The 20604-nt window shown below is 36.6% G+C and overlaps 2 protein-coding genes across 4 annotated transcripts in view; both read right to left on the bottom strand.

The window, feature by feature from the left end:
- Positions 1–20604, bottom strand: part of LOC126369198 (uncharacterized) — a 456612-nt gene that overhangs the window by 368494 nt on the left and 67514 nt on the right. For all 3 annotated transcript variants that reach the window (XR_007566668.1, XM_050013496.1, XM_050013495.1), the window contains exons 2-3: positions 4294–4373; positions 3191–3256 (exon numbers count right to left, since the gene is read on the bottom strand). Coding sequence is in view for 2 of the 3 variants with exons in the window: in XM_050013496.1 (XP_049869453.1) it covers positions 3191–3256; positions 4294–4351 (124 nt within the window). In the remaining variant the exon portion in view is untranslated. The remainder of the gene's footprint in view (positions 1–3190; positions 3257–4293; positions 4374–20604) is intronic.
- On the bottom strand, positions 14110–16523 carry LOC126369261 (uncharacterized). The gene is made up of 2 exons (XM_050013614.1): positions 15959–16523; positions 14110–15678 (listed from the first exon to the last, which is right to left on the bottom strand). Exons 1-2 carry the CDS (start codon positions 16389–16391, stop codon positions 15230–15232), a joined length of 882 nt encoding a protein of 293 aa, XP_049869571.1. The 5' UTR covers positions 16392–16523; the 3' UTR covers positions 14110–15229.

Consider the following 20604-nt stretch of genomic DNA (forward strand, 5'->3'; position numbering starts at 1 on the left):
GATGATGACATACATACATACATAAACTCATGCCTATTTCCCACCGGGGTAAGCAGAGACTATAGCATTCCATTTGCTGAAAACGTATTGAATGAATTTGATGTCCCATTAAAATATATTTGAAAAATAAGACTGAAGAGAGACTCAGACAGAAACTAATGTATGTTTAATACTGTTTTTTAGAGAAGTTTTGATTTTATTTTATTCTAAGAGAGTTTTGTTTAATTTGTCATGGTTTCAATTTAATTGTATTCTGTTTTTAATTGTTTTCAGTAAGTTAAACACCATAGATGCGGAAAGTTTACCATTATGTTACTTACTAAACTACTGCGTTACTTTTTTGTCCCCCATTTTTATGGAGACATTTTCAGAATTATAGCTAAAACTACCTAAGTATGTTTTAAAATTTTTGACTTTTTTTGATTATTTTTAATATATAAATGGCCTCCATAAATAAAATGCTTGAACTGCTATTGTTTTCTATTTTATTAAAAAAGTTTATCTCATAAAATCAAAATTAGGTAACGAAGTGGTAAACCTAACCATAAAAAGATGTATTAGACTGAAATGTTTCGTTATTTAATAATATAAGTTCAAAAATCTTTTATCTTAATTTAAAAAAAAAAGGTTTGAATTTAATGTGAACGTTCCCAATAATAAAACTACATAATGTAACAAAGTAACACAGTTGTTGTTTTTCTGCACCCTCCCTAGTATAAATATAAAAATAAGTGAAAAATAATTGGTAAACATCGCTGCAAAGTCCTGTAAAATGTGATTTAAATATTATTATTGTTATAATAGTAAGAAATATTAACAAACAATAGCATAAATAAAAAAATTTTTTTTTGGCGAATAAGTTAACCATGGGACCCAGAATAAAATAATAGCCCAAATAATAACAGAATCAAAAAGGAGTTTTAAATAAAATACCCAAAAACGAAGCGACACCGTCCATGTAAATTCCATCTGAGACAAATATATAATAAGTCACGTCAAAAAAGTTTATAAAGCATATTCAAGCAGCAGCTACTATAGCAAACACATTATAGCTTCTGCGCCCGCGCCGAGCCGTCCGTCTGTCCGTGTTACACGCATGCCACTCTCGCGCACTTCTCGTGACGCCCGGAATAATTGGGGTTTGTTTGACCTGACGGTTTGCTTTATGCATTCTGAGTTGAGACGGAATTTTGAGTAGGTGAATTTTCGATCTCTTGTTAATTTTGGGTTTTAGATCAAAGATACAAAGAATAAAACTGTTTGGTTGTACAGTCATGGAACTTGATGTAAAAATTTTCCTTCTTTTTATGTTACATTAGGACATGGTTTTAGTGACTTGTTCAAATGAGTTAAGACAGTAAACAAACAGTCTAATATCCAGTAGTAAGTTGATGATTCTGGCTTCAAGTCAAAACATAAATTACGGGGGTAGTCAGATGTACATCTATAGCAAGATGAACTAAGGCTCACACCTCACCGAGCTTTCTGTTAGACCAATGTGATAGATGGCGAATTCAATACAAATAATAATAATAATAATTTTGGATTGTAAGAACAGATTCATAGTATTACTCTGTAAGTACATCCTCTTTATTTACATCTCCCAGAAAAAACTTTAAAAGTATAATCGACTTTAATCCTTCGACGCTGCGACCTCGACAAACAAGTCCCACATTAACAACACATGTGCGCAGCGCAGGAGTTGTGCGGAGTGACATCGCGTAATTACCCGCGTCCCATGGGTCCGGACAGAAATAGACGTGACTTATGGGAACGCTGATGATGATGCTTCGGAGAAACCATTTGTTGGACCAGAGAAATGGCTGTGTCATTCATGGAGAGTTATAGCGTTATTAGTTTCAGTACTTGGTAATATGTTAGGCCTCCCACTAGAAGTGATATATTGGAGTGTAAAGGAGTCGTTTTGATGGGGTTATTGAAGTATTTGTTGATGGTACGGTTGGTTCTCTCATCTATGACTAAAGCTTTTATTTTATTATGTGCTGTTGATTATTTCATTTCGTTGTTCATATTCGTATCCATTTGCTTCGCAAAAGATAATTATAATGCTCGATTTCCCACGTGTCCGTTACTTTTTGACCTTACTTGTTGTTGATTTGGATTATATATACGGAATTAATTTCTAAACTGTGTTCATGTAGAGCGTTTTTATATATAAGTAGAGTCTTCTTTATTGCTTCGTTTCACCATTCACGATCCTTCACGGAAAGACCACATCGTCGTCTTATAAGTAGACGTCTTTTTGAAAAAAAAAAATATTTTCGATTTCTTTCAGTAACTTTCAATTTGGATAAAATTGAAACCACAATTTTGTACATGGATTGAAACTAGCTTGTATCTTCTATTGTGAGGTTTTGTTAACAAAAATTTCAACTAAATGTGTTTTTTCAAACAGGCGACTACCTACGTAATTTTCAGTATAAGGTTACGACATACAATTATAATATGAATAGTATATCCCAAAACAATATTTCCAGCAGATTCACCAATACCATCTTTAACCAAATCGACTTTATTTTTCTCGCATTATTCCTTTTCAGTCACATTTTATCTGGATGCATGTTTTAGGTATATTCATCTGCCAGTATTTTTATTGCCATGCATCTTGCTGTCAGTCTGGCTGTCAGTCAAGTGTCAGGTATCATCTCACTCAGTCCAGAGCACCCGGGGCACTTTGGGGCACTGGTACTGATAGAATCTTCAACATCCCGCTTATTCGTTTTGGAATGGCTTTTTTTTCGAAGTTTTTAAAAAAGGAACGAATAATATAATGTTGTTGTTTCTGAGTAGCATTGCTAAAGTTTGCATTTGGTCAATGATAAGACCATCTGTTTTTGTCCAAAAAGTAGGTATACTTTCGAGTTTCTGAAGTTTTTGATTCGAGTTACACTCTAATAATAATTTATGTTTTTGAATTTTGAGTCATTGGGTACATAAGGTCTCCAGTGCAGAATTCAGAATTTGAAAAATTTCACCCTCCTAACACTTTAAAAAAGGAAAATAATTGTCACCAAAAACTCAACAACGCCTCAATTTTGCGGAGACTGCAGCCTTAAATAGTCATGAGGTATTTCGGTCCCACACACGCTTTCCAAAAGTCCGGGACTCCATCGTTCCGAGATATCGAATGGAGATGACAGTAATAAAAATAAATAAAATGTTATATTACCTTTAGTTATAGAAGGCCTTGTTCCAACTTGCGGGAACAAAGTGTACAGAGGAAATCGGCCCACACCTAGAAATTAAGAAACATTTGAAACAGTGTAAATAAGCCACATTGAAACAATTCATCTACAAAGCAAAATTGTAATATTGGCAATTTTAACAAATGCTAAATAGCAATATTGCTTTTTTAGATGAATTGGTTCAGTGTGGCCTTTTTAACCCTCCTGGTATGTATGTGAAAGTACGTCCAAAGCGCATTTTTAGTTTTGAAGTCAGTATAATAAGGGACTTTCCACGCCACGTTCCTCCAAAAAATATATAGATGGCACTGTACAATCATGAGCAATATAATGTAGGACTCTGTCGCACTAGCATATTTGACATTTAGTGATACTTACAGTTCAATTTGTCAAAAAAGTTAATGTGACATGGTACCAAAGTGTATACATATTAATGCTCGTGACCGTACAGTGTTGCCTTCGTTTCACCTTCTAATTTCATAAGTAATGCATTTTTTTTTATTTTTGGGTATAAATAATGAAATGTTCCTTGCTGAAAAGTCCGTCATTGAAATAGAAGTAAAGTAACTTCAATGTCTCGCTCACCACACAAAAACCTATCTCATTAAGTATGTTACGATTAGATTGACAGCTACCTACGGTACATTTTTCTTCGTCTCTTTCACACTAGACTGTATACTATATCTCTGTCCTGTTATCATTCTAATAATGCTTGTTGTATATAATGAAGCATAGGCAAAAAATATTAATAAGTAGGTGCCTACTATTATATTTTTGCGTGGATTCTGCATGGTAACATTTCCCTTCCTTTCTTTGTAATTATTTATATTTAAGTCGAAATATATCAAAGTTGTTCCCTTTTTAAATAAGTATTTCAAATAGCATTTGTCAATAGAAAACAATTCAGAAACGTTTCTTTTTAATAACCTCCTTCTTTTTTGAAGTCGGTTAAAAACAAGAAACAATCACACATACGTATATATTATTTTTTCTACAGTATCCTCAATAATAACCGCAAACATGAAGTCATCGTTTTTTTCTGTACGTTACGTAAAGCGATCGGTTGTGAAGTACCAGGGTAACATACCTTGCTGCAGGTCAGAGGGCGGGCGGGAGCGGCCGCCCCCCGCCGCCCCGCCCAGCATCGCCCACGCGACACCTCACAGCCTGCAACAAAAACGGAACATTTTTAATTGATGTACCAGGAGCAGCTGTAACACATAAAACTAATAATAACTGGTGATAGAAAGTACATACTTTGTAGTTATATAGGTGCTTTGTGCTTATGATTATTTGGTAGTTTGCTCCAATTGTTGCCTTTGGCGGCTCGAGAATCTGACACCAGAATTGGAACTTTACTACCCACAGGAAAGAAGTACTTCACCTGAGTAGCAGAAGCCAGGATGTATTTTGGAGATATATGATGTGACATAACTTGAAATTGGTGTGGTCATGCCTTTCGTTTTTTTTTAATTTCCGCCAAGGATTATAAAGGCCACGTACACGAATCCACTAACGGCCTCCATGGTCCAGTGGTTTGAGCGTTGGGCTCACGACCCGGAGGTCCCGGGTTCAAATCCCGTCAAAATTTAGGAACATTCAATAGTGCCGCCGCCTACAATTTGAGCTTCTAGTTCTTCTAGTCTTCTAGTAATAGAGATGTGACACACATACGGTCACGAGTACTAATATGTATAAGTACACTTTGAAACCATGTCACATTAACTTTTTTGACAAATCAAAACGTAAGTCTCATTAAATGTCAAATATGATAGTACGACAGGGTTCTAAAGTGGGTACATGATATTGCTCATGACTGTACCTATCTTTTACATTTTATTGCAATGCAAGAAGTAGATAAAGTATGTATCGTACGTGAGGGTGTATTATTACCTTCGTAATATTTTTATTGCGTGAAGCGGGATAGGGTGCGTACTAGGTAAATATAAATAGGTACTTAAATAAATACAATATACTTTATTGATCACCACGGACCTAATATACAAAAATAAGCAGAACAAAATACAGAAAGGTACAACAGGCGGCCATATTGCTTATACAGCAATTTCCTTCAGGCTACCTTTGGGTAGGTAAGTAGGTACGTACTGGAAAATTTTGCGCGGTTTCCGTGCCGTGTGAGCTGCAGATATAACTCCATAAGTAACTATCGAATCAACATCTTATTTAATACGTAATGGACGTCATCACAATTTTCCATTTTACTAAGTAGTAATTTTAATTTGAGTAATAAACTCATTGAATGAGTTACCAACTTACAGCACCGAATGCTATATGAAAAACGTGCTTAAAATCGAACATGTACAGTATGTTACTACTAAATAAACAAATGTTTAAGAAAACTTACGTTCCTGACTTAACCTTTACATGACGTGCTTGCAAAACAACTTTTGAATTTATTATTTCCGTTGTTCGACGAGCAACTTTGTCGCGTCGCGTGTGCAAACCGGCCATAATACCGGCAAAATATATGCAAACGAATCGCACGCTACCGGTTATCCGAAATGTCGTGTGAATTTGCCGAATTAACGATTTTCGTCGACTACTTCGTACTTCCAACGAATATTTTAAAGAAAGAAAAAAATTTATGAAAAATAAAATAAAAATATATTGCTCCAACGGTTTCTACCGGTTACCGCGTAAACTTTACTGGTACGATTTAGAGACGACAACAGGTAGCGGCAAACGCGATGTACCAGGCGTGCAGAGGCGTGAAGGAGGCGGTGCCAACGTCTTGGTAGGAGTAGGCGAGCCGCGTCTTACGGCACGAGCGCCGAGTGGCAACGCCAACTGTCGAGTTTTTATTCGACCTCCTCAGAAAACTGCCGCCTTAGTAATAGGAATCGCCACTCACTTTCAAATCGTCGAGAAAAACGACATCGTCATCGTTTCGTGTCGCTCGATTTCGCTCGGTTTTTGCGCGGTTGCAAAAATGAAAGATATCGTGGTTTTATTTCTGAAAAACAATTATAAAATTTACTTTTAAAGTACCATTAGGAAGGAATTTTCGGTTTTAATTATCATTACAACATGAAAATAAGACTTAAAAAGATAAGTTACACAGTCCTCATTTTGATTTTACGAAACATTTGAACTGTCAATGAATATTAATTACCTGTTTCACAAAAACACTACTACAAATCACTACTTACAAGTTGTAGGGAGGTATTGTAGAATAAAAGATAAATAAAAAATCCAATAGGTAGAAAAAACACACCCTAATTTAAACGGTATAACCCAGTGACCGACGGAAAACAAGATAAACCAACCGTTACTGTAGGTACCTATAATATATGTTTTTGCAAAAGAACTCGTTCATTCAGACATGGTGACTAGTACACAATGATAAAATGAAATATCGTTGGAAACCTGTTTTAAGGAATTTTGACAAAAAAAGGCTACAGTTTATATGAAGCAAAAAAATTCAGATACAAATACCTACCTATCTTGATGAATACAAGTATCAATAGGTACTTAGTTAACTATCACGTAGGTGAAACAAATCGTTACATCATGCCGATGTCCCCGAAGGGGTAGGCAGAGGTATGTATTATAAAATATTATAACTTTAAAAATAAAAGCGTTCTATCTTAGGAGCCTATCTTAACATTTACTAAGCCTCAGTTGTAAATCCTAAGATTAACCAGATGCCTGCCGGTTAAAGTCTGCAATGAACGATTGGGTAGATGGCTTTTTTATAGTATCTAGTATCTAGTTCTTCTTATCGTGTGGGTTGTGAGGTGGATTACCAACCTCATCAACCCTGGTGTCAGGGTTATTATTGAGCCGCCAAAGGCCCCTGACGTGGCTCATGTAACGACTACATACTTACATCAGTAAGTAGTAACCGGGACCAACAGCTTAACGTACCTTCCGAAGCACGGATCATCTTATTTTCGAACAATCAGGTGATCAGCCTGTAATGTCCTAACCAAACTAGGGATCAAAAATTGATTTTTGTGTTATGTCCCCACCGGGATCCGAACCCGGGGCCACCGGATAGTGAGCCCAACGCTCAGTCACTGGACCACGAAGGCCGTTAATATAGTATAATACCATTATTACATATCCTTGCTTATCCCTTAAGGATTAGCCTCACTTACGTAAAATTAACTAAGTACCTATTTATTACCTACTTATTTATTTTTCATCTCTATGTTTAGACGTGGTTCAGTAGATGAGCCCAACGGCCCACGATCCGCAGGTACTGAGATCGATTCCCCGTGGCGACACATTAAAAAAGCCGACAAGTCTTGTGGTTCTGTCTGTTTTTGTATGGATTACATGGGAACTTTCTGTCTGTGCTAAAAACTAAAACGGTTATCCATAAAATGCTGATGTTATTCATTATCAAACAAAAGTAACTTCACCAATAATAAAAACGTCAATAAAAACACTCCTGACCATTCAACTGGTCAAAAAAAGTGAAGCCGGCCACAAAAGACTCCTTTATCGGAACAGACAGAAAGAAAAGTAAAAAAAAGCATATTGTTCCTTGTCCTATTAAACAGTGAGAAATGAATGTTGGCTAACCCATTTCAAGAAGTTGTTAAGACTTAAGTTAACCGTGTTTTGCCCTTCCAGGAATTCGGTCGGTCAATTTTCTTGTTGTAAAAAATTTTGGATACGAACTTTACTTTATCTACCTCTGCCGAGAGTTGTAAAATCGACTTTTGGTTATATTTTCTGTGTAGGTAAGTACAAAATGCAATAAACAGCCTTACTGGGTGTAAGTGACATCGTAACGATTACCGAGGGGGATGATTCAGCTCAGAATGGATGTAATGAGATTAAAATTACTTTAATTAAAACACATAATAACGGGTTCTTACCGCGTTTAAAGTAGGAATATGAGACTACCGATATTTCGACACTGTTGCAAGTGCCATGATGACGGGATGACTGATGAGATTGGAGTGGAGTAGGACACAGTGAGTGCGGCTTGTCGTAGGAGTTTGGTGCGAGTTCAGATGGTTCCGTACATTCCGATATCAAATGCATCAACAAGCGGCAAAGAAAGAGGGTAGACAGATATGTCTGACCGTAGAAAATTATGGATCTACCTACTCCACTCCAATCTCATCAGTCATCCCGTGATCATGGCACTTGCAACAGTGTCGAAATATCGGGAGTCTCATATTCCTACTTTAAACGCGGTAAGAACCCGTTATTATGTGTTTTAATTATGATAATAACCGCGTAAACTTAAAACAATGTAGAAATTAGTTTAATTAAAACACAATGTTTAAATTACTTTAGATCGAAAGACACTTAGATCAGCTTAGTTAATACGATTAATCTATGATAAAGCAATGCATACTGACCTATAGTGCGATACTAATTCAATTAAATTAACAGCAGCGGCAACTTGAACCTGCGATCGATATGATCTAATTATCGACTAATCAGAAGGCTGAATACGCTAGCATACAGTAGCTTACTTGAAATATGTATGATACACACATGTCAGGGGCCTTTGGCGGCTCCATAATAACCCTGACACCAGGGTTGATAAGGTTGGGAATTCACCTCACATCCCACACGATAGAAGAAGAACAAGTTTATCCATGATAATTACGTTGAGTTGATTATTAGGATTCAAAAAATCGACGAAACGGCTCGAGATCAGGTAGGTAATGCCCTTTCCCTTGCGCTCGTCTTGGCAGAGTCTGATTTCTGATTTCATACAGTCATATCAGCCCACCAAAGTACCGACACTTCCATAAGTCATCACAGACTAAGTAGCAATTTACATTTTTGCATACAAAAGGGAATTGGTTTGCGAAATCATGCGCACAAGAATAGGTCGTTTAGTTTTTACGAGTCGCCAGTCAGTTGTGGACCCCACGCGATTCAATCGTAGTTCTCCGTTGTTAAATAGATAGAACTTTGTCGTCAGCGCGACCCATTTGCCCGGCCAAGTGTTAGCTATAGGTAAAAGATACGAGGAAAACTAAACTTTAGAAAGAAGGGTCAGACACAATGTTATTCAAACGACGCGTAAACAGGCATCTGTTTCCAAGAGAAAATAAAATTGAAAGAAAAAAAATCCGACTCGGACGGGAATTGAACCCTCAGCTCTTGTCAAACCGGGACGAGCGTGTTAACCATTACACCACCGGGTCCTCCCCCTGTCCATGCGAAATTCTTCCTATCTGTGTATCGTCATTAAGCCGACGCATTTGTCTGTACTTCCGATTGGTAATAACAGTTACGAGTATTAATCGCAAGATCTTTTTTTTTATAATGGATATTTTTTTCACGTTCGACGTTTTAAAAATTGCTATATGATTATGCTAAAATTTGACAGATAAAAAATGGTATGCGGACTATTTGTGACTAACAAAAAAATATAGTTTTTTTGAAATCTGCCCCCGAACCTTTCAAAGAGGGAGTGCAATTTGATATGAGATTTTTCGCATATTCCAAGGTAGGAAGCTAAAAATTTGTACATTGGGAAAGGGGAACGGTGTTACCCCGAATTTAAAGCGAGCGAATCCGTGGGCAAAAGCTAGTATGTGATAAAAACTTCAATAACAATAAACAACCCCTCAGAAATATTGATGTACGTCGCACGTGGGCCTTACGATTTTAATTATCGACGTAACGCGCCAATATCCGAGGAATGGCGCACTTTATTGTGACCCTTACGATTTTCTGTTTTCCTGGTACTAATATATAGAGATTTATTTTATATTTTTTTAGTTATTACTCTTTTAATATTCTAACAAACTTATAAATATTTTTATACTTCATTCTATATTGCTTAACTTTGGTGTAATACAAGAAGTATTTAATTAATCATTCAATTTGTAAAACAGAAAATACCTTAATTAAACATTGTAGCAGGGATCCCTGCTTAGTCAAACAGGCCCCCCTCGCCTCACCCGGCGCAAAGGTCCCCATAACACTCACCGCGTTGCCACGTTGAATGGCGATGGACAGCCTTTGCATCAGGTAGGACCCGGAGCGAGCATATTTAGTTAGATCCCGTTTACATTAATTTACTTGTTTATTTGTATGCTTCAAATTTAACGTCATTTTAAAAATGTCTAGGGCCCTGTGCCGAGGTTTCTCTTGCAAGCTACTTTTGCTCGGCTATACTAGGTTCGACATATACATACCTATTTATACGAAAATTGTAATATGTACTTATAAAAGCTATGAAAAAATCGAATATAATAAAAACGTAAAGAATTCAAAAGCAATCTTAGAAATATCATTACCTAAACTTAAACGAAACTTTCACGATATTACTTTATGAAGAGGCCCACAATATTACTTGAAGGTTTATGAGTTCAGGGCAGAGACTAAGGCCATAAAATATTGTTTTTGACGAACATAAAATCTGATATATTGGGAGGATCAAATTGATGAACAGTTTTAGATAGAGTCTGATATTTGTGTAACATTATTATTATGTAACACATATTGTTTGGCATTAGGTAGACACCAAAATCTTTTGCAATGATAAAAGTATAATTCAAATACACCTTACAACTTAACAAAATTCAGACAATGGTGCTAATTCCTGTAAATACCATCTAATTTTATTTTAAGTTATATCTGTCCTTTTCTTATCCGCCGAAAAGGAAAGGGACGGGTAATCGACAAGCATAAAATTTATGGAACACACGTCAATTTTAAGCACAAATCTAAACCAACCGTCTAAAAATTTTACGTCAGTCAATAACCCGACACATTAATTTACTCATTCTTCCTAAAATTAAGAGCTGTGAATCATCCGTCCCTTTCCTTTTCGACGGATACGAAAATGACGGATATAACCTAAAATAAAATTAGGCGGTGTCTGCAGGAATCGGGGCCAATAAATAGCAAAAATATTTCGATTTTAAATTCAAAAATATAACCTAGTTACAGTTTGAATCATTTTTTACATAACGAACGTCTCATCCGCCTGAAACTACTGCAGATTCTCACAACCTGTGTAGACGGATAAAAGAAAGAAAAAGAAAAACCTCGGCACAGGGCCCTAGACGTTCTTTAAAACACTGAATGGCGAAGCCCGTTGCTGAACGTCACTCTAGCGTCCTAAAGACACTGCTATACAGCTTATAGTAGACATATAGACTCTGTTTCTATCATCAACTCGCTTCCTGTTAGACAATTCGTTTATCTACCGTCTGGCCAAAATAATTGATAAATGAGAGGGCATGGGAGTTTGTCGGGGGACCAAATAATGTTATTTAGGAGAGATTTGATTTTTTTCAACGTCTAGACACGCCCTGTTCAAAGTGAGCATCGTCGCGAGATCGTCGCTTATAAAAAGAAACACAAATTGTGTTTAATTTAAAATAAGTTGGACAGAAAGGGTTACAAATGAAGAAGTGCTAGTAAGAGTAAGGGAAAAGAGACAAATACTGAGAATTGTTGAGGACAGAAGAGGCAAGATGATTGGACACCTAATAAAGACACGACGAATTTATTAAAAACATCATAGAAGGATAGAGAGGAAGGGGAAGACCAAGAAGAGCTTACATGGAACAGATTAAAGAAAAGGTTCAAGTCGTGTCTTATAGGGAAGTCGAGGAATTGGCATTTGATAGACTGGAATGGAAAATGCTGCACCGACAAGAGCGTAGCTCTTAAATTGATGATGATGAACTTAAAATAGTATAACTTATTCAGGTATTACTTAAAGTAAAATTAGTTGGTGTGTACAGGAATCAGCACCAGTAAGTACTTCATTTAAATAGTTTAGGTGGGACATACGCGCAACAAAAGTAAGACACTAGTTAATAGTAGTTAGGTGCATTCAAAAACTGAGTCACGGTGACTCAGAGGCTTAGAAACGTTCAATGGCGTAACACTCGAATACGCAAGAAGCATGTTTAGTGTTTTATTATCTAGATTCTAGGTATTGTATTTGTTACTTACATAAGATCGCGTCTATTTCTTATTAGGGTAGACAGAGACCATGATATTCCCCTTACTACGATCCTGTTACACAAGTTTCACGGAAGGACGTAATATACGATCCCGACGACCCGATTACTCTAGCCATAAAGGAAGCCAATCAGCTCGCGACACCAAACACTTCAGGACCCCAATACCAACCCCGCCGGCGTGGTCGACGATTTCCCTCATTCAGCGCTTATCGCTATCGACCCACTAGGGTCGATTAATTCCTTCAAATATTTTTCCTCTCAGACGACGCCCTGAGCCGAGGTTCGCGCCCGACTGGGCACCCTCAGGCCTGTTGTCTTAAACGTTGTACCGCGTGAGAGCCTTCAGCGCTCCCCATTTGTCCGGCCAAGTAGTTAATGCCAGCTGCGGCAAATCTACAATAAGTCACGCCAAAAAAAAACAAGTTTCACTTCTATCACTCTCATCAAAGTCATGCATGCTCGCAGGTTTAGAGTAATCTGGAGTACTGTTGCCTTTCTTTAAAAAATCCTGAATCTGATCGCGGTATGTGCCTAGGTCTTTCTTCCTCTTCTAACTTAAGCCTACATCATAAAACTTTAACGAAATTATGTAGATTCAAAAATGTTAAATTGAGCTACAACAAGTTTATCCTGTTTTCTGATTTTTTGTAACTTGTTATTTGTATTTTTTTATATTTGAAGCGTTTGGTAAAACTAAATGTTTAAAATGAGTTGGTTTTCTTATCTGCCTATACCAGAAATGATCATCATCACTAATTTAAGAGCCACGCTCTTGTCGGTGTAGCATTATCCATGCTACTTTTTAGGGAAACATAGGGCAGTGGTTTCCCTCTTACCTTCCGCCCCATTGCTTCCGCAATTGTTTATCAGAAATGATAAACAATTTAAAAAAAAAAACTAGCAAACTACAAGTTTAGAACAATGAGTTACCAGGCGTCCATAAACAAAAACAAATACGAAGTAACTACAGCTGTGTTTAAATGGAGGCATGGCGGCGCGACCCGCAATCATCTAATTAACAGCTTCAGCTAAGTGTAAATTAAGCAATTGAGATTAAACGTTGCACAAAAAGGCCCGTTTGACAATACAATGATTCATTTTATTCATAAGTTATTGTATTGTAATACTAAACTACTACTCAATTAAATGTTTCGCTTCCCGCATTAATTGAATGGCCTTAAAAATCGGATATCATAGCTAGATAGTGAAGAGAACAGAATTATTACATCATCATCATCTCTCTAGCATTATCCCGTTTTTCACAGGGTCCCGCTTACCTAACCTGAAGATTTGATAGGTCCGATTTTTACAGGAGCTGCCTGTCTAACCTGACAATCCGAAGGGAAAACCAACCCAATACAGGTTAGGTCACATACCTCCGAAAATGCATATCTCCATTTTGGGCTTCCGCACGATATTTTTCTTCACCGCTGAGCACGTGATAATCATAATTTATAATCCAAACATGAATTTGAAAACAAATTTGATAATATAATCTTTGGTTTAGGCGTGTGCTGGATTCGAACCTGCGACCTCAAAGTCAGAGGCAAGCGTTCTACTAACTACCTACCACGGGTCCACCAGACAGAACCGAATTATCACAAAAACCCACGATATTGTTTCCGAATAATCGATTATCGAGTAATTGATTATTTACCTCTAAATAATCTAAATATCGATAATAGGCATATCGATATTTAGATTATTTATGGGTTTGGAAAACAATCGATTATTAATCGATATACAGTCGATTATCGGGCAAGACTAACCCACGGCTATATCACAATTGGGGTAGTCAGAGATACATTCTTCTAAGTACCTACACATCACCGAGCTTTCTGTTGGACAAAAGTGATAGGTGGTGAGTATCGCCGTCTATAATGGTCGAGCCAACTGTGTTAGTTAAAACTACTTAAAATAAATTAATAACTCATTGGTGCAAGGCTAAAACAGGTTCGAACAGAATTATACTTCAATTTTCCAGCTTGAAATTTATTTTTCTAATAAAATATCCCATTTAATTCTATATCACATATACTTACATAATATAAACTTATATCTAAACAAACTGTTTAAACAGTTTGCAGGGCATTGACAAATTGTATTTTTAGTATTAAGATTTAATAAATAAATAAATAATGAAAAAAAACTTAAACAGACAAGTGCAGGGTTTTATAATTTTTATAGTAAGTTGAAGAATACAACATGGTTTTAGATTAAATTTTATTATAATTAAGTAAGGTAGTTTAATCACTGACCTTGGCCCCGATTCCTGCAGACACTTCCTAGTTTTGTTTCAAGTTAAGAGACGGATGATTGATAACTGTTAATTTTAAAATGAATGTATAACCCGGGCGAATCAAATCTGTGTGCTGTCAACTAATAATACTGTCGGGTTATTGGCTAATATAACATTTTGAAAGGGTTTTTTAAACTTCTGGCTAAAATTCAATTATGTGTTCCATAAATTTTATGCATGTCGATTACCCGTCCCTTTCCTTTTCGGCGGATAAGAAAATGACAGGTATAACTTGAAATAAAATTAGGAAGTGTTAGTGTGTGAATATAATTAGGTGGTTTCCTAGGTCAAAGTTAAATTGAAATTATGGTTACTAAATAAAGACAGATCTAAAGGTGACAACAAAGTTTTGTTTTTCTATTCCTTCAACTTATTTATGAATTTTATTAATGAAAAATGTATTAATAAGTGCGACATTTCATCACATTTGTCAATGACGTCACAGATTGCTTTCATACAAATTCCATAGTAAATTCGTGTTATGACATTTAGTAAAAAATAACTGATTTCACTAATTGGAAACTTGCCTATTAGTATAATGTACCCACTTTAGGACTCTGTCGCACTAACATGTTTGACAATTAGTGCGACTTACAGTTCAATTTGTCAAAAAAGTTAACGTGACATGGTACCAAAGTGTATACATACAGACCATACTGGAATTAGACCACTGTGTTACTTTTATCGTCGTCCTTAATTCAATTTGCTGCCTTTATTATTATTATAATTATAATATAACAATATTATAATTACCCTTAATTAATTACAAATCTCGAAGGCCTTTCTTCCATTTTCTACTACTCGTCAATTTCAAAAACGTACTCCTCTTTTATATTAAGGCATTCTGAGTCATTATCTTGTTTAATTTGTATTGGATCTGTCGCCATTTTACTTTTCACTCTTAGCATTTCTATTGTTGCAAGCTGCCTTTGGTAGTCCTCCGTTATCTCTTTAACGCAATCAAAAGTCCTATCTTCGTTTATTTGCATGCATCCAGAAATTGCAGGCGTGTCTTGCATGCATTCATATAGTGCAAGTTGATCTTGCATGCGTTCAGGTGGTACAAGTTGATTTTGTAAGGGTTCAGACGGTGCCAGTATATTTTGCATGTTTCCAAAAGATGCAAACTTCTGTCGCATGGCGGGAATATCACTTTTGTGTACCAATACCTGTCTTCCATCCTCCCACGTTACAAATATGTACCCCAATTGGAGGTCTAACACATAGCGCAAAGCGGCTATTCCATCTGAAAAAATAACGTAAGAAATAATATCCAAAAGACATGTTTTTTAATATTATAATATATTCTTCATTTTACACAAATAGCCACAAAAATGGCAATTTGACAGTTGTCAAACTCATACTTAAGAATAACGTTAAAGAAAAGTTAAATCTGTGTTTTTTCAGCGACTGTACTTATTGATACAAATTAAATCAGAAGAAAGACAGACTGAAAGAGTGTCTTAGGTAGGTATATTTTAATACCTACTTAATTTAATGACGGTAAGTATTAAAATAAAGATTACCTGGAATATGTATTTTCTTTTTTGCAGCCATCCATATTGTTTTCAGCGTCGGTAATTCGTTCTTATTGGTGTAGTAACTGTCTACAATGTTTTTCAGCACGCGAAGACCAACATGGTCAAGTGCGACTCGTTTTTTACGCCCAGTATTGCGTCTGGGCTTTTTCGGTGCAGATGTTTCTGGTGGTGGTACTTCCGCTTCTGGTGGAGCAGAAGTACTCGCGTCATCATCATCTGGCGACAACGCGTTTTCCCTCGCTTCTTTTTTTATCCTCATAAGAGTTTTCTTGGACACCCCAGTTACCGCACAAGTCCGAGTTATCACTTGATCCACGGGAATGAGTAATTGTTTCTTCGCCTTCTCCGCTTCAAAGAAAGATAACACTTTCAGTATAATTTTTCTTGCCTCACTGTGTATAGGAGTTGTTTTTCCCATTTTGTCGACAAAAATATACTCCCGTAGCGAAATACTATTAGCACATTGATTATTACAAGAAAAAGTAAGAAAAACTAACAGAAATGAGCAATGTTTTTTTGAAAACGAATAGTACGTGGCGTCGTTATAACAGCGCTGTCTGTACTGAGCGGCGAGCGCGGGGACGGAACGTGGCGTGCGGGGCGGGGCTAACATTCCGCCGAGGGGTCAAGTTGGTTCGGCCGCGTATAACCCGGCGAATTCACTAGGCACTTCGTGCGCATGGCGTCATTTTTTGTGTAAGTAGGTTCCGATAGTGTCTAGTTAATTTGCGCGGGTTATACGACTGTAAGTACTGTACGTACCAACTTATAATTCTCCATTAAATACACAACATACGTACGAAAGTTGCATAGCATGATAGTTAGTCCTTAAGTCGTGTTCACACGGCTAATCAAATTAGTTACATAACATACACAGCAATTGGGTGGAATTAGAAATAAACTACGCACTTCCTATTGTTGGAACCATGGCTTCGACTGTTGAGAATGATAGTAGGTATTCATGTACTAGCCTGCGTGCGCATTCGAGCCGAACTTTACTTTTTAATATGGGAATACTACGCCACATATTTGTAATAAGATTTGGAAATAAAATCCTTTTTTTTACGTGAAAAGGAACTAACTATCCGCGTCCTGCTCGTGAGTATGCAGCCGGCTTTGCTTCCAAACCGCCATGTCAATTTGACACCTCACGGAAATGATACACCCCCCGTCCCGCGCGGCGCCCTTTGTTCGCCGCGTGAACTCTCAACCGACGCGTGCGCATGGACTGCCTTAAATTTGAACTCTCTCTGTTGCTTATTTTTTCTATTGTTTCGTAAGTAGTCATTTTTGCCGATTCGGGCAACCGCTAACTTAATTTGACAGGACTAAATCTACCTCAATCCCTTTCTTGCACATATTGTAAACGATGGACAGCCTAGATTAAGCTGTCAAACCACAATTTAGGTTAAGTTCGTGTCCGCCCGAATACGCATCAATTGTGAGAATACTATCAGTAGGTAGGTCCTACAATTTTACATTAAGGACTTATAAAGTCTAATAATTTACTTATCTATAACCGAAACTACAGGATAATTCGAAATTATTTAATCGGAAAAAATAAATATACAAATTCAACAAATAGGTATCTACTAGGTATATTCAGTAAGTAACATACTTAGACTTTGAACCGTCATTTATGACATAACGAACGTCTCATCCGCCTAAAACTACTGCAATTTCTCACATATCCTTCTAAGTATCCCTCTCCGCAACTTCCTATCCGTAACAACCCTAGCTAGTATCAAATTCACTCGCACGGTGTATAGAGTATAAAATAAATTTGAAAAGTCATACGAGGTCCTAATAATAAAATTATGGCGTTGACAGCGAATCCCCGATCGGGATTCCCGCTACGGCGAGACTCTTTTGTTTTGTTTTTAGTGTTTTTTTTTAATTCGCGCGGCCGCGTGACTTATTCCGTGGCGCGGATTCTTCTCCATAACGTTTTTCCGTTTTTTCCGGGTCCGCTTACCAAACTTGAATATTGTCAAACATTATTTTTTACAGAAAGAAGGTTCTAGGTTTTACAGAAGCGACTGTCTGTCTTCCAACTTCTGAAGAACAGACTGGGATGAACATTATTTCACTTAGCACAACAGAAGTTGTCATTTGCAAGATGGGACAGATTATATTTTCGCACGCCAGTTGAAGGCTAGCGATTCAAAAATAAGGTTTGAACGCGTTCTCTTGTATATTGGCGCGGAGGCCCGCGTTTTTCCATGTTATTGGCTCACATAGCCTAGCATACATAAACTCACGCCTATTTCCCACCGGGGTAAGCAGAGACTATGGAATTCCATTTGCTCCGATCATGACACATCGCTTGTTTCCTCCACATTCATCAATCGTTTCATACACGCACGCCGGTTTAGAGTAGATCGTAGTGAACCTTTTCTAAAGACATCTCCAATTTGGTCAATGTACGTCGTTCTTCCAGTGTTCGTTCTAATATTTACATAATCCAGAAGGGCGTCGAGCTCTTTGTCTTCCTGCCAACAGCTAAGTATGTATCTTGCAGAGTGTTTTTCGTAAAAATACGAGACGATTCATATTTCCTCACCCTGTTTGAGAGATGGCGTGGGGTTTGAACTGCGGAGCGACTACCGTAAGTTTAAAATGAAAGGAAAATTTGTAGAAAACATGGTCAAAAAATAAATAAAAATAAGATCTTAAATTATAAGCAGTCTCGATATTGGAAACGCACGAACTACAAGAATTCATTGTAAATACACAATTACACACAGATAAACTATCTGCAATCCATAAAGTGATGGGCAAAGCTATTGTAATTTCTTTTAGTGTTTTTCGTGTTATTTATAGTCTTATTTTTCTTTTTGTTACTTTTTTTCATTCAATGTTTATTTTTGTCGTATTAGTTTGTATATTGTTTTCTCGTCATACAGCGCATTGGGCCATACTGTAGTGTTGTATGTACCTTAATAAATAAATAATACATAAGTAAGTAAATAGTAAAAAAACTTGCAGCCACGCATCATTTAAAATCGTAAGGAGGATGGAAGTAAGGAGACATAATTTATTTACCTATTCATTTTTTTTTCTTTAAAAAGACACATGGCAACAGTGCATGATCCAGACGATCCATCGTGAATTCATTATATTGCCCATCGCTGACGTATTTTTTTTCTATGAATAAGGAACAATACGGTAAATGTAAAATAGGTGTTTTAGGTATAGGTAAAGTAAGTAAACTACTTAGTGTAAAATAGGTAGGTATTTTACTTATTTTACTCCAGTAGGTACTACATAATTAATATTACATATTTGCGAAAGCAATTGCCTGTCTGTCACGCTTTCACGCTAAAACTACTGTACCGATTTTGATTACAGAGATCTTGAAATAGGACATAGGATAGTTATTATAATATTATTTAGGGTTGGAAGAAATATGCCGCGCGCGATTACGGAAATCTACATGTACAGAGACGCGGGCAGAAAACTAGTAGTTATAAGTTAGTAAACCTAAGCAGTTGATATTAGGGACGCATTCAGCGACACATGCTTTGGAAATAAATTAAAACACTATTTGGTTCATAAAGCCTATTAGGTGATAATGTAATGTACTTAAATATTGTACTGTAATTTATATAATGTGTACTTACTCATAGAAATATTTTGTTGACGTGTAATATTTATTATGAATAATAAAAATGATAAGTTACTTAGGTAGCTACTTGGTTCACTACTGTACACACCCATCATGTTTATAAGTGATCATTATTATATTTGTGATTTTATGTTTAAATCGTTATTAGATATTACCTCACCTCCCCTCCCCCCCAAAACCGTTACCGTTGTTACGATAACATTATTCCTATGAACCTCGTATCGTAAAACTCATGGTAAGCGTTCGCGAGTAATCCCGAAATTGTTCTACGCATGATTGAGTGAGAGGGAGCGAATATCACAAGTATTTTTTGACTAGCTAATCCGATGAAATTGTCAAATGAATTCCACCAATAAAAATGATATTTATTTATTTATTAGGCTCACGAAACAGGTTGGGATTCATCACCATCAATTTAAGAGCCACGCTCTTGTCGGTGTAGCATTTTCCATTCCAGTCTATCAAAGGCCAATTCCTTGACTTCCCTATAAGACACGACGTTAACCTTCTCTTTAATCTGTTCCATGTAAGCTCTTCTTGGTCTTCCCCTTCCTCTCTTTCCTTCTAGCTTTCCTTCTATGATGTTTTTAATAAATTCGTCGTGTCTACAATACAATATTAATGTTTTGAACTAGATCACAGGCCAAGACATGTGTGCTCAGCGTAGCCAAATGGAACGAAGCTTATATTGAATGTTCATAAACAGACGTACAATCAAAGGGCAAAAGTTGAGCCACTGAGCCCAACGAATTATTTGTAAACCGTGGTGAAATTATGAACCACTAGCGGCCGCCCGCACTTCGTCCGATTTTTTAAATTCTTCAATTTAGGGTAAGTATAGACTCTAAATTTAATAATTAAAAAAATTGTGGCTTTTTGTAGGACCATTTAAGATAAACATTTCCATCATTCCATTTCCATCATTAAGATAAACATTACATAATTATGTGTAACGGTTTTTTCAGCGCACGCCAGAAATGCTGGCAGATGGTAGATATTTTTC

The sequence above is a fragment of the Pectinophora gossypiella genome, chromosome 8 (genome assembly GCF_024362695.1).
Source record: "Pectinophora gossypiella chromosome 8, ilPecGoss1.1, whole genome shotgun sequence".
In the NCBI taxonomy this organism is placed as follows: Eukaryota; Metazoa; Arthropoda; class Insecta; order Lepidoptera; family Gelechiidae; genus Pectinophora; species Pectinophora gossypiella.

Bases quoted from the DNA above. Each gene is read 5' to 3' on its own strand.
- LOC126369261 (XM_050013614.1), bottom strand. From the start codon at position 16,391: ATGGGAAAAACAACTCCTATACACAGTGAGGCAAGAAAAATTATACTG. The intron at 15,679-15,958 runs GTAATCTTTATT...TTATTTTTTCAG, and splicing joins AAAGAAAATACATATTCCAG to ATGGAATAGCCGCTTTGCGC.